The 24,448-nt window shown below is 45.1% G+C and overlaps 1 gene segment (V, D, J or C); it reads right to left on the minus strand.

Moving 5' to 3' along the window:
• Window positions 1-18,102: 18,102 nt before the first annotated feature.
• LOC114099167 (T cell receptor beta constant 1-like) lies at window positions 18,103-23,924 on the minus strand. The segment is given in 6 exon segments: window positions 18,103-18,336; window positions 18,619-18,725; window positions 18,868-18,885; window positions 19,298-19,675; window positions 23,581-23,646; window positions 23,906-23,924. Coding segments are annotated over 6 exon segments (609 nt in total).
• Between the last annotated feature and the right edge of the window lie 524 nt (window positions 23,925-24,448).

Here is a 24,448-nt window from a genome sequence, read left to right on the forward strand (position 1 = left end):
TGTTAACATAGACTATGTGGCACAGTATAGTTCTTCCAGCTGAACAAAATTATTCTCATGAGGCAGGACAGTCTAAGTGCTTAGAAATTACTTCCCAGAAGCCTGGGAGACACAGATGACCAAAACATTATTTGGGAAAGGTTACATACTTAGTGCACACTAATAAGCAGATTTTAGTGCTATAAATTTCGCTCTAGGCCTGAATTATCTGCGTCTGACAATTTTTTTTGTTCCTTAATTCTCATTTACATCAAAATACTTTGTACTTTATAGGTGGTTTATAAGTGTGTATATAGTTTCCAAATATTTGAAGCTTTTGCAGATTTTTAAACTATTATTTATAATCAAATTCTATTATGTAATAGAATATAACTTGTACTACTTGAATCTTTTAAAATAAAATCAGAAATGAAAGGGAATGTATAATAACTGGTACCATAGAAAAACAAAGAATTGTTAAGAGACTACTATGAACAATTATATTCCAACAAATTGGATACACTTGAGGAAATAGATAAATTTTTAGAATCATACAATCTATCAAGATTGAATCATGAGGTAATTGAACAGACTAAGAAAGGAGATTGAATTAATAATAAAAAATATTCCTTTGAAGAAAAGATAATGCCCTCTCTATTGAATTGTATCAAATGCTTAAAGATTTAATACTAGTCCTTCTTAAATTCTTCCAAGGAACTGAAGAAGAAGGAGTACTTCCAAACTTCTTTTATGAGGACTGCATTACCCTAATACCAAAACCAGACAAAATACTACAAGAAACTGAAATTAGTAGTCATTATTCCTATTGCACATAGATGTGCAATCCTCAAAAAAATAACTAGCAAACTGAATTTAACAGCATATTAAAAGGATCATTGACCATGACCAAGTGGAATTTATTCCTGAGATGCAAGATCAATAAATGATATATCTCATTAGCAAAGCAAAGGACAGAAACATGATCATCTCTGTGTTAGATGCAGAAAGCATTTAACAAATTCAACATCCTTTCATGATAAAAACTCTCTAAGATTTCAGAATAGAAGAAATGTACCTCAACACAAAAAAAGGACATATGAAATAAGTGCACAGTCAACCTTCTACCTACAGTGAAAACCTGAGAGCTCTTCCTCTATGTTCAGGACCATGACAAGGACGGTCACTCTTGCTACTACCATTCCACAACAATATCGGAAGTCCAAGCCAGAGCAATTAGGCAAGAAAAAGAAATAAGAGGCATTCTGGTCAGAAAGGAAGAAGTTACACTGTCTTTGTTTGCAAATGACCTAATCTTAGATGCAGAAAACCATGAAGACTCCATTAAAAAACTAAAACCAATAAACAAATTCAGAAAAGTTGCAGGACACAAAAATCAATATGTAAAAACCAATTCCACTTTTAAACACTAATAATGAGCTATCAAAAAAAAGAATTCAATAAAACAATCCCCTTTACAATAGTTACAAAATATAAAATACCTAGATTAAATTTAATCAAGGAAGTGAATATTAACTAAATATTTCCTGTACATCAAAAGTAACATCAACAAAATAAATAAAGGACCCACAGAATAGGAGAATATATTTGAAAACCATATATCCAATTAGGGGTTAATATCCAAAAGTTTATAAGTAATTCATCCAACTTCATAGCAAAAACAAAAACAAAAATAAATAACCCAATTAAAAAATGGTAAAAGATCTTTTCCCAAAAAATAGACAGTTTACCATTTTTTTCCTAAGAAAATGACCAACAGATACATGAAAGAGTTTTCAACATTCCTAACCATCTTTTTTGATGATCAGCAATTTTTTCCAAAGACAAATGATTAAAACTGTATGAAAAAAATGTTCAACATCACTAATCATCAGGGGAATGCAAATCATGATGCTAATAAGATGTCACCCCAAACATGCCAGAATGGCTGTTAGAACAAATAGTATTTTTCTTTCCGTACCTTAAAGATGATACTCGACTTGTTCTCATTGGCCTTGTTTTCACCAATAAATCTGCCTTCCTTGTCTTGTTGCGCTATATATAAAACAACAACAAACTTCATTATCTGGCCACTTTTAATATTTTCTTTTTAACATAAGTTTTGAGAGATTTTTGATATTTTTGTGTGTGCTTGCTTGGTTTTATTGGTTCGACATGTTTAGAGGTTTTTTTTTTTTTTTTTTTCATTTTGAAACTTTTAGTCATGATTTGTTCTAATCTTTCTTTCTTGCCATCTCTTTCCTTGTGTCTGGGGACTGCCATTACAAGTATACGAAACCACACAGTTTTCCTATAACATACTGATTATCTGTTTGCTCTAAAAAACATTTTCTCCCTGCATTCCATTTTGGTTTGTTATGGATATTTGTCATTGGTATTTTCTTCTACTTTTCTAATCTATTAATTTTATCCAATAAATTTTTCATCTCTGACATTTTAGTTCCTATCTTCAGAAGTTTGGTTTTTTAAATGCTCCTATGTCTATAATCCAGGCATTCAATCCTTCTTTGTCCTCCTGGAACATATGGTATGCGGTTACAATAACTGTCATAATGTCTTTGTCTTCTAATTCTAACATCTGTGTCAGTTCTGGGTCAGTTTGATTAATTCGTTTTTCTCCTCATTATTAATTTTGTTTTCCTACTTCCTGGCATGCCTGATAATATTTTATTGCATGCAACACTTTGACTTTTTCTTTTGTGTTGAAATATTTATTTTTCTGTACATATTTTTTTTCCTATAAATATTCTGAAGTTCTGTTTCACAACACAGTTAACTTTCTTGGTAACAATCTGATTCTTTTGTGTCTGGCTTTAAAGATTTGTTAGGTGGGGGCAGAGCAGCATTTAGGCTAGGGGTAATTATTCTCTTCATTTAAAATACTTCCACGTTCTCTAGCCAAAGCCCATAAACTTTAATGTTTTCCAGTTTGGCTGGTAAACATATTCACTATTCCTAGCCAGACATGAAATCCCATTCCTGTTCTTTTCAATCCTTTCATGTGGCTGTTTCCCCAGTCCCAGGCATTTTCTCATATCTGTGCCTTGACCAATGTCTGAAAATTGTTGGTTTGTATATTTTGTCCCTTACTTCACTTTGGCTGAAAGTAGAAGACCAGTTATTTTTTTTCAGAGATTTAAAAATTAATATCAAATGTTGTTTTTACATATTACATATTTGTGGTTTATTATTTATTTTACCAGTAATACTCTGTAATTAGTTTGTACTAGTTCATGAGACCCAATTGTTAAGGGATATTGTGAGCTACTTTTTAAATTGTTGAGAGCATGAATTTGGCTGTAATTTCAGTATTTATACTCATGAAATTTGCCAAAGTTACGAATCTAGGCATTCCCCCCACCTTCCTGAGCTGGTTTACCAACTCCATCTGGATTTTTTCTTTTTTTTTGTCTGAAAGATCTTTTTACATTTCTTATAGGATAGGTTTCCTGTATAATTGTTGTATGTCTGAGAAAGTTTGCTGTTTCAATGTTTTCAAAAGACATTTTCATTGGCTATAGAATTCTAGGTTGGTAGTTTTATTTTTTTCCTTCTTACCTTAAAGTTGTTGCTCCACTGTCTTTTGCCTGAGTTATTTCTGATGAGAAGACTGCTGTCACACTTTCTTCATTTGTACATGGTGTGTCTTTTATTCTCTGGCTGCTTTAAATATTTTTTAAATTTACCATTTGTTTTAAGCAAACTGATATAATGTATCTTATGAAAGTGTTTTTCATTTATTTGTCACTGGTGTTCATTGAGGGTCTTAGATCTGTGGCTTTTTATTTTCATCAAATTTGGAACTCCTGCCAGGCGTGGTGGTGCAAGTTTGTAATCCCAGAGGCTTGGGAGGCTGAGGCAGGAGGATTGTGAGTTCAAAGCCAGCTTCAGCAACTTAGTGAAGTGATAAGCAACTCAATGAGACCCTGTATCTAAGTAAAATACAAAATATGGCTGGGGATGTAGCTCAATGTTGAGTGCCCCTGAGTTCAATCCAGGGTACCTAAAAAATAAAAAATGGAACTGCTTCAGTATTTGCTCATCCCCCTTCCCCACTTATTTTTTTTCCTGTTCTAGTTTTGGGGACTCTCAATATCAGGCTGCCTCAGGATGTCTGACAATTCACCGGTGTCCTTTTTGCTGTTTCTTTTTTTAAAACTATTTTTCTTTCTGGTTCATTCTGGATGATATTAACTACTTTGTCTTTAGATTCAGTCTAAGAAGTCTAATCTGCTGTTAATCTCATTCAGTGTATTTTAAAACATTGTATTTTTCATCTGTAGACATTTTATTTCAGGCTTTTCTTAACATACGTATACTTTCTTCTACCCCATTGAACATATGGAAAAATATATAACGGATCTTTCAGTGCCCTGGTTTACTAATTCTGTCGGGTATCCTTTCTAGTTGGCTTTTTCTGGTGAGTGATCCCCCCCACCTCGTTTCTAGAAAATGTTTTCCAGTTTCTTTGCGTATTTTATCAAGGTGTTGGCAGGGCTGCACTCCTTTCTGGGGGCTGTAGGAGAGAATCCCCTTCCCTGCCTTTTCTAGATTCTAGAGCCACCTGCATTCCTTGGCGCATGTCCTGCTTCCATCTTCAGAGCCAGCAGCACAGCATTTCTCCCGCCCGCTTCCACGGCCACATCACTTTCTCTGACTCTCTTTTGCTCCCCTCTCCCTCACTTAAGGACCCTTGTGATTATATAGGGCATACCTAGATAATTCTCTCAATTTTAAGGTCATCCAATTAGAGACCTCAGTTCCATCTTCAACTTTAATCCCCCTTTTCCTCGTCCCCTAGCATATGCACAGGCTCTGGTGATTAGGCTGAGGACACCTGGTGAGTGGGCACATTATTCTGTTCACTACCTGACATCTCTGCTTACCAAGCGGTGACCAGTGTATCACGCAGAGACCTAGAAACGTGTTCACCTCAAGCTGGAAATAAGCACAATTCTCCTCTGCCCTCAGAACTTCACTTAGGTGTCTGCCTTCTCCACCTCTCACGCCTTGCCCTGGCTGGGATGTAGGTGAGCAGAAGGGAGGGTGCTGTCGGAGTCTGCGCTCTGTCGCTGTGACAGAACACCACAGACTGGGTAATCTGTAATGAACAGAAATTGATTGGCTCTGGAGGTTGGAAAGTCTAGACAGAGGGGCTGGCATCTGGCAAGGGCCTCCTTGATGCATTATCCAGGGCAGAAGGATGAAGAGAGGGAAGACAGGAAAGGGGACCCAGCTTGTCTTTTAATAAGGAACTCACTCCCATGAAAATAGCATTAATCCATAGTTAAGGGCAGAGTCCTCAGGACCTAATCCCCTCTGAAGGTCCCACCTTTTAACTGTTAACAAGAGCAATTAGGTTTCCAACACACACATTCAAACCACAGCAGGCTCAGGAGATTCAGGAACTTCTCTGCCTGACTCGCCCCACATCCCGTGTCAGCTCTGGTACCTCGAAATTCTTCTGTAGAGAAACAAAGAGATGTTCCAAGTATCTTCCAAATCTATGATATAGGGCCAGATTTTAGTTTTAAAATCAGAGTTAACTCACATTGCTGTTCTTATAGAAAGCTTTATCCTGTCGGTGGTGAGTCTACAGCATTGTTGGAGAAAAAAGTAAGGGAAAGACTTGAATACAGGCTTGCTGGAGAGGTGGGTTCCCACCTTCAAACACCCAGGACAAATGTAGAAGGGGGCAGGGCACAGGTCACAGCCAAGCCAGGCCTCTAGCTGACTGGTCTGATTGACACCTCTGCATCTGTCCTGTTTCCTGCGCAGACCCCCCCATCCTGGAGATCTGTAGGCACAGAGAGGTCACATCCCTACCCACATTTCAACACATGAATGACTGAAATGACTGAATGAATAAGCAGTACTGCAGATGGGGATGGAGAACGGGGAGGGAGAGTGAGGGGATTTTTTTTTTTTTTTTTTTTGAGGCATCAGCCATATGGAAGGAGCTCCAAGCTAGAGTTGTGATAATGATCAAGGAGTCAGGAGCCAGCTGGTTACTGTCATCTGACTGATAGGTCTCTTCACCTTCCAATCTGCTGTGCCATCCCAAAGGAGGAAGAGAGTCTTGCTCTCTACACTTGCTAGTCACACTGAGCCAATGCAGCTGATGAGTGTCATCTGGTCTTAGGGACTATGCTGTTGTGAAAACCTGCCAGCCAATTGAAAGCCTGACGTGGTCCAGAAAGACCGAGTCTGTCCTTCCTACATCTGCTGTCACCCTCTGTCCATCCTCTCTGTACTCTTCACCCCCACTCAGGGATGATGATGATGATAATAATAATAATAATAATAATAATAATAATAATAATAATTTCCAGGAACAAAGAAAAATAAGACAGAAATGGGGGGAAAAGGAGAAATATGTTGTGTGTGTGTGTGTGTGAGTGTGTGAGAGAGACTTTATCTTGGGCTCACTCTCTGCAATCCTGCCATGCATAAATATGGTATCAAGTTCTCTTAATAGATTCATATAAACTGAGATTGAACAACTATAAAACACAACTGGCATCTTTAATTGCCTATAGCTATTTTTCATCATATAGTCTAAATGTTCATTGAATGCACACTACATTTGCCACTTGATTTCTCATTTAAATAAATGTTGTAAGAAGATTAATTACATTTAGAAAAGATTAAAACCAACACACACCCTTCACAAATACATTGTGCTCAAATGCAAACAAGGGAAACCTGCTACAGCTGAGACTGTCAGAAGGAAGAACTCCAACACAAACTTGGCTTTGAGTTCTTGCAGCATCAGCAACAATAACAAACAGATGACTTCCCTCCACCCTGATGAAGGGGAAAAGCGTTAAAATGCCCAACTGGCTGTTCATTTCCCCTTGAAGGTCTTCACTAGAGCACTCCACCACATCCAACCTGGACGACTGTTTTCAAAATGAATGATTCAGAAATCAGTGTCAGAGACAAAGGGAAGCAAGGTCCCAAGGGACAAGTTGACAGACCTACAGGCCTCTTTGGGTTCCGTTCTGGGTCTCATTTTGGTAAAATGAAGTTGTACCAGCCTTGCAGACCCTCCCCCTTAGCCTGGCAGTGCTTCCTGGGTCTCTGCTGGCCCCTCACCTCCCACCCACCCACCACCCTGCCCATTGTATATTTTCCAGTTCTTGTTGCAATGTTTCAGGCTCAGACTTTTCTTGGAGTCCCAAAACAAATAAATTACAATTATGATGGAAAACAGATCACTCGACCATTGTAAGCATTTTAATTCTTCTTTTCATTTTATAAATGAAAAAATAAAAATACATAGAGGGGCTCAGAGTTTCCAGAGGGTTCTCAAGCCAGCAAGGAGCAGAGCTTTGATGTGAACTCAGACCCATTGATTCCCCCAGGATGTTTCTTCTGCCTCATGTTACATCCAGAGGAAAAATTAGATCTAGTCATGTCACTGGGGACACATGGAGATAGAGGCCAAGTTTCGTCAAGCCACTAGTTAATTCCACCAGTCCAGGTCTGAAATCCTATCTGCTAGGGAGGAAGAGATAACAGACGACACCTTGGTTGGCTGTCATAGAAGCTTCATTTCCTCAGAACTAAACTTTTTTGCTTTGAAACTCTGAAGACCTGAATCTCTTGAGCCCTAATCTGCTTTTATCTCCTTTCCAGCCTCCCAGGTGACATGTCCTAGTACCGTTTTCCAACTTCAGATAGACTAACATCCCTTTTCATCAGTGTCAGTTTCTCTGATGGTCTCTGGGACTTTTGATGTCTCCTGGGGGAGCTAGAGAATTGTCTCTTGTTTACAGGTAACTGGTGAGTCACATGTATTTACATAGCAGTATATCAGCAGGATTTTAATGTTAGTGACAATGCAGGGCACAGCTGGTTCCCAGGTAGAGGGTGATTCACCACACACTCAAGAAAGACCAGGCTGTTTCCTCCCCTGCTCAAGGGGAAGTGATCCCTCTCCTCTGGCACTGGATCTCCTAGGGGGAGGGGCCAGATGACATCTCTGGCCCAGAAGAAGAGGTCTCAACAGGACAAGCTGAACCCAAACTGGTCTTGGGCCATGTTCTGCTCTCTCCTTGCTCTTCTCCTCAGCACACTCTTAGGTGGGTGCTCTTCTTTTTGAAAGGCATCTCTTCAAATCCTCACCCTCACCCTGGACCCAGAGTCTCAGCTGTTTTGTTTCTCTCGAGGATAATCTTCCAATTGCCTGGACTGGATCTCGGCTTTTGTCCTAGTGGGCTAGTGTGCTGAGTCTCTGCTACCTCTATCCCCAGGGGAGGAGGTTGATCTTTGGGTCTCCCCTGCCTTGGTGACATTTGGAGCCCTTGGTTCTGCCCATACATCCCCCATGATTGAGTCTGTGTGCTTGAGCCTTGGAAAGGCTTGAGCTGTGCTCTGCTGGGGTGGAAGACTGGCTGGGCTGGGCGCTTCCTCACTAAGGGGCGCTTTACCCTTCTCACAGGTGCCAGAGCTCAGACTATCCATCAATGGCCAACTAGCAAGGTACAGCTTGTGGGCAGTCCCCTCTCTCTGGAGTGCACTGTGAAAGGGGCATCAACTCCCAACTTATACTGGTACCGACAGGCCGCAGGAGGAGTCCTCCATCAGCTTTTCTACTCTGTGAGTGTTGGCCAGGTAGACCCCGAGATGTTCCAGAACTTCTCAGCCTCCAGGCCTCAGAGTGGCCAGTTCTTTCTGAGCTCCAAGAAACTGCTCCTCGAGGACTCTGGCTTCTACTTCTGTGCCTGGAGTCTCACACTGCGCCTGGTGGGGCAGACATCTGTGCAAAAACTCCACCTCTCCCTAGTCCTCCCCACCCTCCCCAGAAGCCCTCACTTAGGAGGGTGGAGGAGGTTTGCGACTGGGTTTCTGGCTGCTAGCCACGGCGACATCCAGAAGTCAATGTGAATCAAGCTAGAATTCTCCAAGGAACTGTACTAGGCTCTGTATAAAAAGACTTATTCAAGCAAAACCTGTGAATTGTCTACCCATCCTCAAGTGCCCAGCGTGTAGAGGTTTGGTCATAGGCCAGCCCTCAAAACATGTGGTACTTCGTCTAACACCCTACATTGTCCCAAATTCCAGTTTGTCTACACTGGATGTTCATGTGGCACATGTGGCTAAGGTAAGTCAGATACGCCCGTAGCCGTGAGGTGGACAGGTGAAGGTAGGACAGTGCCAACTGGGATGACTTAATTGGTTGATTCCATCACTGGGATACTCCCCCGTCATTGATCTATCTTTCTGCTGACACTAGGAATTTTGTGGAGGCTTAACCCTGAGCTTTCGAGCCAGGGAAGGGTGAGATGTTCAGTAAGGTAGAAGTTAATGTAAGAGACATGCACTTAGGAATTTTGATTACAGTTTTTGGTTTTATTTTATTATTATTATTTTTTTAAATTCCAGTTCTACTGTCCCTCATCCCTTCCCTTGCAGCAAAAGAGGGAACAAACACAGATGGTGATCGGAGATACAAGAGACTGAGGATAATGAGGAGGACTATTGTATAATGGAAAAGTCCTAAAAAGGAGAAATGACTTGAAGAGGAAAAGGCTGGGAAGAGATGTCATGGTTACCTTGACAACCACCCATCCTTCCATCTTTCATCCTTCTCTAGTCCTGATTCTTGAAAAGGTTTTCTTTCCGAATGTCCCTTCACCTCCACAAGGGGGCACAAGAATTCTTAAAATACTCTTTCTGGCCTTGGCCTACAACAATTGAGGAGTGTGTTTATTTTCAGTGTCATTTAATCTGAGACAGGGACAGAATGGTCCAAGGGTCACTACTGAACTTGAAGGATCCACTATATATTAAGTAGCAATTATGTGCTGGACACAGTGAGCCATCCCAGGGACTAGAAAGAAAATGAAGGATACTCAGGATAGTGGTGAGCAAAGTCACAGCCTGATCAAAGCACTTGAGCTTTTTGCCTAAATTTTAGTTGCTATGATCTTGAATTACTTATTTATTCTCTGTAAAATTTGCCTTAATTGATTGTTATGTGTATTAAATGAGATGATCTTTATAAAACCCAATTATAAGGCCTACTTTTCAGCAGATAACTGTTTTCCTTTTTTTAAGCTTACAAGATATTTTAACTACAACTTTCCCCAAAGAAGGATTTATTTTTAAACATTTAAATTTAATATTATGTAGTACATTTTTAAAATGCTCAGCATACTTGAATGACAAATCCATGAAACTTTTATCCTACATTGTACCTCCTTGGTTTTTCCTGTTGGGGCTTTGTGCAGCCTCAGAATCCTTAACAGAGAAACATCCCAGGCAATCACCATTAGTCAGATGGAGTAGGTAAGAGATTTGAAAGAGATTATTTATCCCTGTAAAATATTCAGAAAAGTTCTGGACAACTTCACAATGGAGATAAAATTTTAACTAGGTTTATCAAAATGTCATTCCAAGAAGGAGAGTTGGCATGGGTGGAAATTATTATGTTGTGTGCATGTATGAATACGTAACAACGAATCCCACCATTGTGTGTAATTATGATGCTCCAATAAAAAATATGTTGGGGGAAGAAATGTGGAGATCTTGGTGGATGCTGTACATTCTGGGAAGACAGTGAGGAGAAAGTCTCAATGGTGGCACAGGTAGGTATGCTTCAACAGATAAAGTGAAGTTACTTAAGGTGAGGCTTAAAAGCCATCTAAGTTTATCAGGATGGGTAAAAATCCTCCATGCCTCTCTCTTGCACAAGGATGCTATTCCCATAACTGTTTCTACCACATCTGGGACTTTAGAAATCCCCAGTCAGCACAACTGCAGAGGAAAAAGGAAACCAGCTCAGAGTGGCAGACGCTGATCTGCCATTTCTCACCAGGAATTCATCAAACTCACTTTCCCTATTGGTCACAATAAGCTGTTTCTTTTCTAGGAAAGCATCCAGGCAGAACCCGGATCTTGGCTTTGACTTTGTAGGTGTGCCGGGATAATCATGTACAAGCATCCCATTCCCTGGTCTTTGGCACATGGAAGATCCAGGGCCACCTGTTGGTAGCCAGAGAAATGCCCCTCAAGTCACCTCATGTGGATCTCAGCCACCATGGAGTTGAGGGGAAACGTCCTAGGGCCAAGAGACAGTTTAGGGAAGACGCAGAAGGGCCAGTGTGGGAAGCTGCTGACACTCAAAGAGGGCTACTTCACATTTTTGTCCAGGATCATATGCCTTGAGTGGAGTATGAGAGGACCTTTTAATGGCTACAGAGTGCCGTTGGCCTGTCATGTGCCCTGTGATATCTATCCCCATCTCAGGGGGGTGGTTTCTGCCTCTCTGGTTTTCCATTCTCTTCTCTATTATGTTCTTCCTCCTCCTCTTATCCAGATGGAACAGAAAATCAAACACATGGACTTTGCAGGTTTTAGTCACCAGAGGATGGAGCTTAGAAAAACCCGGTCAGTGCTGCACACAGACAGCAGCTCGAATGTCCAGGGACTGTCCATTTTGCAGTCTGTTGATTATCTAGGCTCCCCTCCTTGTGACTCACTGTCATCTCTTCTGACATGAGTGGAAGGAAGTGGGGGCAGGGTGCATGTGGAGGGAGGTGGCAGGGAGCTTGGGGAAAGGGGGGAGGAGGAAGTGCCTGAGTGATGTGGGACCCCAGGAACCCCAATGAGGTCAGAGCAGTTACTGCAGTTGCTCTCATTCTCCACTGTCTCCACGGTGCCCCCTGCAGCCTCTGACTTGGTGTGTGCCCTCCAGCAGGTGTGAAAGACAGGTCGGTGGGCTGGAGCTGCAGGTGGAGCTGAGACACCCGATTCCCCCAGAGACCCCTTTCTCTGCTCTCTGAAGTTCTAGTTCACTGCCAGGGTACTAGTCAGAGGCTCTGGCAGAAAAGTTGGTATGGGAAGGACTTGGGGGCAGGATGTGGAGAGTGTGGTTTTCATGATGCTCGGAAGGTGGGTGGGGGAGGGACTTTCACAGGCACCCCAGATGTGGGACCTGGCTAATGTCAAACCACATCCTGTTGTGACTCCCCGAGATGGAGCTTGGGCAGGTGGCTGTTGTTACTTGGTGCTGATGTTACTCAGAGATAAACAGTCCAGCAGCTCTGGCTGGGCTGAGCCACTCCTATCCCTTCCCCAATTGTCTGCACCAACCTAAAAGGCCCCGACCTGTATCTCTCCACTTCCTGACCTTTGAAGCAAGGCCAGTCTGCTTTTTCATATTGTTTTCTTCTCTCATTCATGGCTCTAGACCTCTTTCCTGGAATAGGGCCAGGGAACTGGTGCCAGGGCTCCAGGTGCCTCTCATTAACTGTGGGGCTCTGGTATTAGCACTGTCCCTTTGAGACTAATGTCACAGATGTACATGACTTGGGGCTGGGAAGAGCTTGGGTTCTTTGAGACACTACCCTCTTTCTAGCTTGAAGACCGTAGCTTTGAATCAACAAATCTAAGATAGAGCTTGAAGACACTACAGATCACCTTACTGCATTTTCTTATTTCACAAAAAAGGACTTGGAAGTCTAGAGACTATGAATGGGTGGCTTAGGGCCATCCATGTATCTGGGGACAGGGGGACCAGAAGCTAATTCTCTGTTTTGGCAGCTCCTGGACTTCAGACAAAGCTTATCCCTAACATGGGTTTTCTATTGAGCTATGCTCTTGCTACCAATTTTAGGAATCAGTTTTAAGGAAGAAATGAAGCAAAATGAACATCTGAGATGCTGTGAGGATGGAGGGGTAAATATCATGGCTATAGAGTCAGAGCCTGCAGAAGCCAGGCAAGCTGGAGAGAAGAGCTGAAGAAATGTGATGAAAGTAAGCAAGTAGCCTCTGCACCTTCCCCCACCAAAGAAAGAAACCAACAGCATGCACCCAGGAAGGAGAATATGTGCCTTGCAGGCAGCACATGTGAACAAAACCCAGAATTCTGAGTCAAAAGTGAGTTCTGAGTCAATGGGGCCAGGAAGGTATGAAAAATTAAAAAGTTGCCCAAATGAAAACCAATATGTTGGATCTTGAGAATGAGAAGAGAAAGCTCCCTTTTGCCCTATGGGTCAGAACCCACCTGGTGCTCAGTACTTTTTTGAACACTTCCAGAAAGATAGAAGGATAAAAGAAAAGTTAAATGTTTTCAGAAGACAGTGACAGGGCTATAGAGAGTATGAAGAGCTCAGAACTGTATATGAGAACAAAAGGGAGGAAACTAGAACTGTCTAGGTTGAAAAACACCTTCAGGAAAATGGTAATTATAACAACAGCTAATATTGTTGATGCTCTGCTAAGAGCTTTGCATGTCATGTGCATTAAATAAGATAAAACCATCATGTGAAGTTAAGGTTGGGATTGAGCTCATTTTACACAAAGGAAAGCTGAGTCTTGGGTGGTCACTTACCCAAGGTCACAAAGTTGGGAAGAGATGGAGCTAAGGCTTGAACCCAGGTCTCTTTGGCTTCAATGTCCATATTCTTCATAGTCAAACTTTTTAAAGTTCTGACAATTTTGTCCCTCATATATTTCTGGAGTTTTGACTAAAGGTGGGCACCCAAACTATCTTATGAAGGGCTTTCATAGGGGTATAATTATGACCAGTGAGAAGGACAAGGTGAGATATATGGATACTTAAAGAGGAAGAAATTCTTCCTACAGCTGTGCCACTCAGACAAGAGTTCTCTGTCTGTGGATAGTTCGAGCCTAATTGGGAGGAGGAGGAGAGTCAGGATTGCATTATTATGTTTCTTTACTACCCAGAGTGTCTACGATTCCAAGATCCAGGAAAATGCAGTCCCATCAGGGAGTGCCGGGGGCAGAGGATCAAGTTGTAACTGCCACTATGGCCCAGAGCCCCACGGGGACAGACAGGGGTTGCTAGTGCAAAACCCACTTACTTCCATTAGACTTGGGTCTCATGAGGGTGTCGTGGGGACTAGGTCCACAAGAAACTCTGGCCCAGTTTCCCCTTCAAGACCACTCCTCAGGCTCCCATAGACCTCTGCCAAGAGCAGTTGCAGAACAAACTGATGGGACTTGGAAGAGTCACAGTTGTGGGCCCATTTCAGCTTGTTTTTGCTAATTTACAGATGCCACTTGCTGTTCTTTGGGACCCCGTCTCCCCGGAGCCTTCTTAGCAGCCCAGGTGCAACAGAGGTAAAGATCATGGATGGAGACGGTAGAGAAATGCATGTCGCTGGGACTTAGGGGAAGGGTGGGGTGCGCCAAATATACCTTGCTTGTGTCAGGACAGGACCAAGAATTGTCGGAATAAATCTTACGAAGAGACAGAAAGGTGGGGTGTGTTGAGGACGTCGGGGGCTTCAGATCCATCAATAAACAGAGCAAAGCAAGAAAGGCTCTCAGATGTGAGCAGAGGTGGGAGACATAGATAGGGACAGGAACAGGGAATGTTTTGCATTTGGGTCCCAGATGAGATGCATAAAGTCTCAGATTATGGGATACCAAGGATTAGCAATCACCTTTCTGGAAAGCGCAGCAGTCTGCCATAGCAATGAGTGAACTCGAACCCAAACTGCTGTTCAGGCTGTGCCGCATTCTGCAGTGTGGGTCTTCCTACAGGCCGCTTTTTCCAGATGCATGGTAACAGTGACCCTGTGATTAAAGTTTGAGGACTCATCCGCAGGTCAGTGGCAAACTAAGAATTGGCTTGTGGGTTTTAGCCAATCCCCATCGGCCTTCCTGACACTCTAATGTGTCGAGGGATACACACATTTCATTTTTATTTTCACACATGGTTTCAAGAAGACACTAAGTGTAATCCTGCACTGCAGCTTCTGTCCCTAACCAGAGTGCCCTCAAGAAGCTCCTCCTACCTGACATTTGGGGCTGTGCATCACACAGATTATTAGGGGCTCAGGTCCCACTGGCTTCTCCTTTCTGGGTCATTATGAAAGAGAGACATGGGGGGCTTAGGCAAAAGATGGAGGTGCTGGTATCCAGGGCCTGTTGTCCTTAGCTCAACTTCTCTTATTCTAAAATCCTCTTCCTTTCTGCTTTCCCTCTTTTTCCCCAATCACTTCCTTAAAAGAAAACAAAGTCTTTGTCCCTTGGATGTCCCCAAGACACCAAGAACATCCCTAACTCCACAATGAACAGTGTAGTAGGAAGATCTCTATGGCTACTGTCCTGATAGGAAGATTCTTGAGAGGACAACATCTCATGCAGCCCCACCACAAGACTTCCCTTCCAGCTCCAGGAAGTTCCTATGATTATGTGACCATTTGGATTATTTCATCCCATTATTAGATGACCCTTTCCTTTCCTCACTGCCACTTAAATTCGTAAAGGTCACAAGTCAGTTCCTCTCTTGAAGGGCTAGCCATGGGGAGTTCAGCTGTGCCCCACGGGATAGTGGAGTGCTCCACCACCACCCCAGGGCACTTTTCTAGAGGCGCTTTGTTCTGATTCTTTCGATCAGTAAGCATGCTTTTCCCCCAACACTGGTGTCACCTGTGGAGTTTGCTGCTGCTCCTGTCCTACATTCTGCCTATACTTCCCTAATGACATGGAACTGTAATTAGCCCTGAGGTTAGAACCAGTGCACAGGCCTGGGTTGATGAATCTCTTTAGTGTCTCCACTGCAGGAATAACTCTGGACCCAAGAACTGTCTCAGAGCTTCTTGTGTCCTGGTTTTTTGAGGAAAGTCCTGGTTCCCTTCTGTCCCTACATCCCATCTGGTCAGTGACATCCTCACTCTCAGTAGGATCCCAATTGGTAAAATAAATGATATGACTGTTCTACACATAACCCATTGGTGTCACGTTTACCCTGAGGGAGAATGGAGAGGAGGCCTGGAATTGTTCCAGAAGAATATACTTAAATTCTAGATAAAGAGGTGGAGGCAGAAGAGACAACTTTCCCAGGGCTGTGAGTTGAGTGCTGGGAGCCGTGATGTTTGGGAGAGACAAGGAAAGGGCAGTAAAGACTTGAGGACTTTCCTGGGTCACTTGGGGTGTTGAGCAGGGACTAGATGGGATTTTGACTCTCACCATCTCTGTTACCCTGGGCTGAGAGGGTGAAATGCAACTGGACTTTATCCTCTGGAGAAGATTCCTTCGTTTGTTCTTCACTTTGACCTGCTGGCAAACTCTGGGTTACCTGAGCAGCAACTCTGCCACACACTCCCACCTGCTAAGGCCTCTCCTTTCAGCATCCACAAGAGAACAACCACCAAACCCTCAGACCTCATTCTCTTCTGTGAGGGGCTACCCTCCCCCACCTCCGCCCTAGTCTAGCACTACAGCTGCTCAGCCCCTCACAGCTCTGCTTGGGCAAACCCCTGTCCTTCTACACCCCAGACCCCACAACACTCCATTTTCTCCAAAGCATTTGCTCATCCCCTCTTCTGCTTAACTTTGCATCTAATCCCTGAAAGGAATCTCCATAATATGCTTGCAGCTTCCCCATCTCCCCCCCCGCCCACCCAGGGAGGATGCAGGAGGCATCCTTTTGTGGATGCTGGTACAGGGCTAGAACCTGTTCCCTTTGCTATTAAGCTGTTTTAGCTCCCATAGAAACAAATCAACACATAAACAGCGAAAGTAACAACCAGTTAAAAAAAAGTACTACAGTTTGTGACATTAAAAGATAGTTTTGACTGATGGAAGTTACTAGAATGTAATTAGCTCCTTAGGCCAACGCTGGTGAAGGATCATCCTTTCGTGGCTTATGCAAGTTGCCTCCATGACACCTCTCACCTCCACTTCTTAGAAACTGTCACAGATGTGTAGTGTCCCTGCAGAACCATGCCCACCCAGAACCTCAGAATGTGACCTTAGTTGGAAATCTGTCTCTGCAGAAGTCATTGATTAAGCTCTCTAGATGAAGTCACTTGGGATTTAAGATGAGCTTTAAATACAATGACTCATGTCTTCATAAGAGAAAGGAGAGGGGGATTTAGAAGCAGAGATACAGGAGAGAGCCCTGTAAGACAGAGGGAGAGTGATGCTGACCGAAGCCTAGGAGAGGCCGGAGTCACCAGAAGAGAGAGAAGCAAGAAATGATCCTCCTGGGAGCTGTCAGGGAGCCCAACCCTGCTGATAACTTAATTTTGGATTTCCAGCTTCCAAATTGCAAAGAGAATAAATATATATTGTTCTAAACCAGCTTGTGACGCTCTGTTATGGTACTTTGTCATGTACTTTCTTTCTGCATCCCTAGGAAACTAAATATTGAGGAATTAAGGCAACTCCAGTGTGTATCTGTGGGTGCTGCCCTCCCTGGAGTTTGGGGGCAGCTGCTCCAGAATCACCATGACACCAGGAACAAGTACACCACCCTGGTTGCTAATTGGGAAAAGCTTCCAGAACAGCTGTCTTCAGAAGAACATGCCACAATGTCACCCCTTACCAGTTACTTGATCTGTGAACTATAGTTTCTATACCTGTAAAATGGGGAGATCCACACTTGCTTCCAATACTTACATGGGGCCATTTACTATTCTATGCCTTCTCTATCTGATCACATGCATACACTCCATAGTACAGTGTTTCATCTTCATGCAAAGTTCACCCCTGTAAGGTAAGTGTCTCCACCCTATAGGTGTCCCTAACACCATGTGCTTGGGGAAGTGAGATCTCCATCCATCAAGTGCAGGAGCAGATAGAAGAGAAGGGCTACTGCACGCAAATGGCCTCAGTCTCCTTGGTCCTTGCTTCTGGGCGATTACTCATCCCAGATTTCACAGAACAGTTTTATCAACTCCGTCTTCTCTAGGATTCCAGCCTAGATCTGCAGAGCAACACAAATCTTAAGTCCAAATCCTGAAACAAGATAAACTGGAGGTGTTAAGGACATACAGACAAAACCTAAAGGGGTAACGAAGGACATTTGATCTGGTCCGCTTGATCTCTGTCTTGTGCTGGGCAGGGTTATACTTCACCATGATCTTCCCTCTCTGTCCTTGACTTGCTGGTTTTCCAGAGTCCAGCCACTGCCTTTCAGACTAATCTCACACTGGGAACTAGGAAAGTCTGATACAGTCCACAACTTTTGGGGACCCTCATCATAATGTACAGGAGGAAAGAGTCTTAGCCAGAGGAGGCAAGATAGTCACTCTGCATGCCTTTGGACATGCTGCCTTTTGCAGGTCAGAATGGAGGTCAATGAAGGGCAGAATGCCAAAGAAATCCATGAGACACAACCAGGCCCCAAGTACCATTTTTATTGGTAAAAATTTGTTTCAGATTCAGGGCTATGAGCTCAATCTTCCCAGAAGCAGAGAGAAGGATGAATATCTCAGTAGGAAGGTGATGAGAGGTGAACAGAGTAACTCTTTAGGTCCATAGGTTGGATTAGGAACAGGAGAATCAAGGTGAGGCTGGAGAACAGCTCAAGACACGGGATCAGACCTGGCCTCAGCAATTCTTCTTCTTCACCTGAGGAAGAGAGGACATTGTCAGGGCCCAGGGGCCACAAAGCAGTGGGAGTGGAGCAGAGCGGGCAGAAGCTGGGCCTGACTAGAGGAGGGCTCCTTGTTTCTCCCATCCCCCAGTGGCGTATTCTTAGTGAGTCTGCCTTTCCTCCTTGGCCTGCAGTCCCCTGCAGTCTCATTGGGATGACAGTGGATCAGGGCTGGAGCTGGCTCAGAGATCCCCTTGCATCCCATGCATACTTCACCCCCTCCCTCCACCCATCTGCTCCCTCACCCCTCTCCTTACCATGGCCATCAGCACCAGGGTGCTGACCAGCACAGCATACACAGTGGCCTTCCCCAGCAGGATCTCATAGAGGATGGTGGCAGACAGCACCCCTTGCTGATAGGTCACTGTTGGGGCAAAGACAGAGCAGGTAAGTCCCTGAGAGCACGTGGTCTGGCCTGCCCCACACCCCACTGTCCAAGAGTTCTCTGTGTCCTGGGTCCAGAGACAAGACCAGGGAGATGAACAGAAAGGAAGCAGCTCACTCACCTGAGGTGACACCACAGTCTGAAAGAAAAGAGGGGAGAAAGATGGGTGAGAGACCTCATCTCCTTAAGCAGGTTGGAACCAAGTCAGCCTCAAGCCTGGTCCTGGCCAGTCCTCTCTGAGCCCTGGGACCATCTTTCTTCTCCTGGGACAAGGTCACCCATCATTCTTGAGTCCTATAATGAGTGGCAGCACCAAGGGGACAGAGGGGGTACCCAGGTGCTGAGCTCCATGGAGAAAGGGGCCCCTAGCTCTTAGGCTATTGGGCAGAGGATGGGGAGGAGTTAGCCCTAGGTGCCCAGCTCCCCTTCCTGATGGCCTTTAGTCCTCTTCTCCACCCCCAGCCCTGCATCTAGACTTTCTGACTGTACCCCATCTTTGTGCTCCCCTGGTGCAGCCCCATCTCCTCACAGCCTCCCCAGGCCCTACTCACCTGCTCGGCCCCAGACCTCAGCACTGACATTCTGGGTGATGGGTTTGGGCCCCTCCTCGGTCCACTCATCATCCTCTGAGAGCCCATAGAACTGCACTTGGCAGCGGAAGTGGTTGCGAGGGTTGAGCCAGAAGATGGCAGAGACCCTCAGGCGACTGCTCAGGAAGTATTTGGAGTCACTGGCGGCACTGGAGGGCTGAGGGTCCGTGCTGACCCCATTTTGCACCTCCTTTCCATTCACCCACCAGCTCAGCTCCACGTGGTCTGGGTAGAAGTCTGTGGCCAGGCACACGAGGGTGGCCTTTTTTTTCCTGTCGATCTCTGCTTCTGATGGCTCAAACACAGTGACCTTGGGTGGGGACACCTTCTTCAGGTCCTCTGGAAAGTGAAGGGGGGTTGGGAACAGGGCTGTTCTGAGATCACTGTGGGTCAGGTGGAGACTCTGTGTGTGCGTGTTTGACCCTCGAGATAATACAAAATTATGTTGTGGTCTATACTGTTTGCTTGGGGTCACTGTCCCCGTCTCTGTCGCTCTCCTTCTATCCTTATCTCATGTATAGGTACTGCTTACTGCACACCCCCATCTCCCTAAGGACGTGATTTTTTTTTTTTTTTTTTTTTTTTGCTTTTGTTATTTCTCTTACTCTGGGACTTTTTTGCTGATCTTTCAAAAAAAACTTATCAGTCTGTTTTTTTCCTAGTTCAGCATCATGCTCAGAACATGGATAATGATTTTCAGACTCAGAAGCAGTCAGTGTACCATTTAGTGAGCCTGGATTTTGAGGCAGAAAATTCCCATCAGCAGCATGATAGAAGGAATCAAATTTATTTTTTTCTAATTATCATTTTTCTTTTTTTAAAGTGTGGTATTAGTTTGTTTCAACAATACCACAGATTGGAATTAGCCTTTCTTGCCCATAAGACACACTTTCCTCATTGTGTTTATTTGTCAAGCGGGTGTGGTGGCTTGCCTAGAATGGCTATAATTCTATGAAAGACCTTGTGCATTATGAAAAATAGTCAAAGCCTGATTGCTGTTATAAACAAATCACCAGGTCGGTTGGCCATGTCAGCAAAAGGCTCACACTGGAAATCTCTGGGTACTTTCACACCCTTGGCAGATGAGAGGGAAGAATTTCTGGAATCATTGGAAGGCATTACCTCGTGTGATGCCTCATGAGGAACGGAAGGGACCATATCCACTGTGCATGCACCTGCTCTTTTGCCAGAGTTTGCTGCCCTGTTTGGCTCTGCTCTGACCATAGTACATAAATGTGCCATGCCAAGGTGACTCTGCTGTGTCTAAATTTGAGAAATGTTTGGGAAATTTGAGGCACAGGTTTGGAAAAAGACAAACACTATGATGATGCAGGGATGAAAATTAAAACAAATGCAAGTTGTCAAATCAGTTGAATCCTTTATAAAGGATTTTTACCCATTTTACATCTCTTAGAGAGCTAGAGTTGATTTAAGTCATCTTTCAAATGGAATGAACCATCATCATACCCTATGCTGGGACCCATTCCATTGAACCCAGGACTTGGAATTCAGTGATTAGCACTTTCAATTAAATTTTTTGGCTTGAGCCCCTACCTGCAGGGCACTGTCTTCCCAGGGACCCATCCTGGCATGACCTGGTATCCCATTATTTCAGTACTGTCTGTTTCCAGCCCATTCCCCTCACCCACCTGCTTCTTCCAAAGCATGGCAATGGCTCTGTTAGGGTTTCAGGAAGGCCCTTTACCCCAACATGTTGAGATCTGAGAAAATAGGGTCTCCAAACTAATTTTTTTTTTTTTGCCTTTATACTTAACCTGTTGCTGAGATGGGGTAAGTTTCCTGTTGTAACGGTCTATTGAGACTTCTCTCCCTGATACCCACCAAGCACAGCACACCCCAGAGACTCCCCTGCTGCTCCTGCAGTGCCATGACATGGACTATGTCCCCAGGCCTCAGGAGCAGCCCTTAAACCACGCTGGCCTCACCAGCCTGGGCCCTACTGCCTCCAGGGCAATTCAGCCACCCCAGAGAGATGAACGTGGCTCTTCTGAGACTGGCAGGGGCAGACAGGAGGAGAGTCAAGCAAGCCCACAGGTCTGTGCTGGAGGTTTATGTTGGGAAGGAGTTTAACGTAGGTGACAGAGCTAAGTAACCAAAAGGGGGTCAACAATGCAGAAATGGAGAAAGGAGAGGAAGGAAAGAATGGAGATGAGCAGATAAAAAAGAGAAAACGAAACAACACACCTAGTAGGGAGGTAGAGGTAAGGGAAGTCCCAGAGAGCAAACAGAAAGAGAGCAAACAGAAAGCCCGAAGGTGAAGGAAGAGGCTCTCAGGCTGGAAGCTGCGGCAGACACAGAACAGCAAGCGGCTGGGTCCTGGGAAGGTAGGAGAGGGCACCTGGCTGCAGGTGGGAAGGGGCAGCTCTGATATCTAAGCTTATGCCCAACACCCTTCCCAGATCACTGTGGTCAAACACAAGCACCCCTAGAAATGGAGCCCCCATACCTGTCACGGTGAGCCTGGTACCAGTCCCAAAGAAGAGAGGTGAAGTATTGGAGCACAGCTACAAGTGGCTGGGTAAAATCCTATTGGGGGTTCCAGCCAGAGGCAAGCCTTTGCTCCCCAGAACAGAGGGCCGGCCGCCTTTCTCTGCCTGCACTCAGGGCAGAAGTCCATTAGGAAGAATGCCTAAGCATACTATGCAGTGAGAGGAAAGGGAAGGACAGGAGGGACGGGTCAAAGAGGTTTAGGGGGAGCAGATCCACGCACGAGAAGGAAAGATGAGCAAAGAAAGTAGGGGCGGATCACAGACTGAAGACTCAGAGGACAGAAACAGAGGTGCCGACCCAGCCCCAACCACCCTGGCAAGTCAAGGAGTAAAGGAATCACCAAGTCCCCGTCTACCAGTGCTGGGAGAAGCGGAGACTGACTCTGAAGGACAGTGGCCCTACCACCCCAGACCTGCAGCTTACCTAGGACAGAGAGTCGAGTCCCCTCTCCAAAATGCTGTGCCTGGTTGTTACACAGTAAAACACAAGGGTGGAAAACCCCAGGGAGCTGCTGGAGTGGACTCCACCCTCCTACTGTCTCTCAGCCCAAACCCCGGCTGTGTCCTCAGTGCCTGTCCCCTCCAGAGTCCTCCTGGAACTCCGACGTAACAAGACCCTACTCCAAAGTAAACCTTTTACGTACCTAAGACAGACAGCTTGGTTCCGTTGCCGAAATAGAGTTTTTCGTTGGTTGCACAACCCGACAGCCTGGCAGAAAAACTGCCTCCTCCTCCTGCCGGCCATTCCCTCCCGCCAAGCCTGCCACCTGCTCACCTCTCCCCGTCTGTGGAGAATTTTACGTCTGAAGTGGAGGGCAGGGCAGACAACCTTAAATGCCATGATTAGGGGACAAATGTGCCCTATGGGGTCCCCATCCTTCTCTCTGTGTCTGTCTCCTTTCTGTGTGAAGGAGACAAAGAGCAGGACCATGAAGATGGTAAGGGCAGAGACCCTGCCACCTATCATGGTCAGAACAGGCACCTTGAAGGAACAGGAGATGGACAAGGTGACTCCTTCCCAGCTAGTTCATCTGCCTCCCTAGTACAGTACCCACGAGATGTTGGATATGGATTCCCTCCATGTCTACATCCAGACACGAATTCAGATCTTCCCAATAAAAATACATTGTAACCCAGGCCCATGAAATAGAGGCTCCTTCTGGTCCCCAGCCCTCCAACCCTGATTTACTTACCTACAACAGTGAGCCGGCTTCCCTCCCCAAAATAGACCGTGTTTCCAGAACACGGCCTCCAGGGTCCACTTCAAAACCTCCCATTGTCTGCTGAGCTCAGCTGGGATTCAGGGAGAGGCTGGGTGTTCATGGTCTCTTTCCTCACACAGAACACCCTGCTTCACACACTCCCATGCCCTTCCAGAGCCTGCCCAGGACCCTCGCAGGTGAGGAACAGAGACACAGCATGGCCTGCTCAAGTCTAGTGCCAGGAAAAACAGAAGCCCCTCCAGACCCACTCGCCAGCGAGGGAGATGGACTAGTGTGGCAGCTCCTTCATTACTGCCGGGTTCTCAGTTCCCCTACCTTTTTGTTTGCCTGTTGCCTTCCATCCCAGACTTAGCTCTGACTCCACCAAAAATCTACAGACCACCTGGATGGATTTACCCTCACGGGGAGCCTCCTCTGAACTCAGTCCCTGACACGAGAGGGCCTCTCCTTCATATTTTGACATTTCCCAGAACAGAGTCTACCCTCATCGAACAAGCCCAGAGAGCCTTACCTATGACCGTGAGCCTAGTTCCCGAGCCGAAGGTATAGTCATAGTTGGCACATCCAAATATAGCCACTCAAAAATGGACACTTGAGACCCACTTTTCCCACTAAGGGAGCTGAAAATTTATCCGAGAGATACCTTACCTACAACCGTGAGCCTTGTGCCTTCTCCAAAGAAGACTTCTGTGTTTGCACGGTGACGTGGGGCAAGGAGGAAAATACAGTCCAGGTGCAGAGAGAGGAAGCCCTGGGTAGGATCTGAAGGCCCTGGATGAGGAATGCCCTCTTCTGCTTTGTAGATTTTGTGTAGAAAGACATTTTCAATGCTTTACTCTTGGAACCACGGAACATGACAGGGAACTTCTGTCCCTTTCTGGAAGGATACCCATACAAAAGCTCCCTCTCTGAGGACCCATTAAAGGGACTCAGGTGTGCAGAGCAGGCCAGGGGTCCAGAACCTATGACAACTGCGTCTGTCAAGGGCTGGGTATCCCTGGTGTCCTCTTGAATCCTCTATAGAACCTCTGATGCACCTTTCCATGACCTGGGCTTGGCAAGAAGGGATCTCCCTGCATCCTTCACCTGTGGCGCCACTGAGGAATTCTTGTCTCTGGGTTCTTTCTGCACGGGAAGCTCCAGTTCTGATCTGGGCCTGACTTTGTCCATGACCTTGGCCTGGCATGTGGTCAGGTGTAAGGCAGAAGCATTCTGAACCCAACCACACCTGGGCCTGGGACCTAGGAGATGAACAGAAGGGCTGTGGATGTCGGGACAGGCAGAAAGGTTTTTGTAAAGGCTTCCCATAGAATTGAATCACTGTGGCCCCCCCTGTCCCCACAATGTTACAGCTTTATACAAAAACGGCTCCTCCCATG

The sequence above is a fragment of the Marmota flaviventris genome, chromosome 1, assembly GCF_047511675.1.
Source record: "Marmota flaviventris isolate mMarFla1 chromosome 1, mMarFla1.hap1, whole genome shotgun sequence".
NCBI lineage: Eukaryota > Metazoa > Chordata > Mammalia > Rodentia > Sciuridae > Marmota > Marmota flaviventris.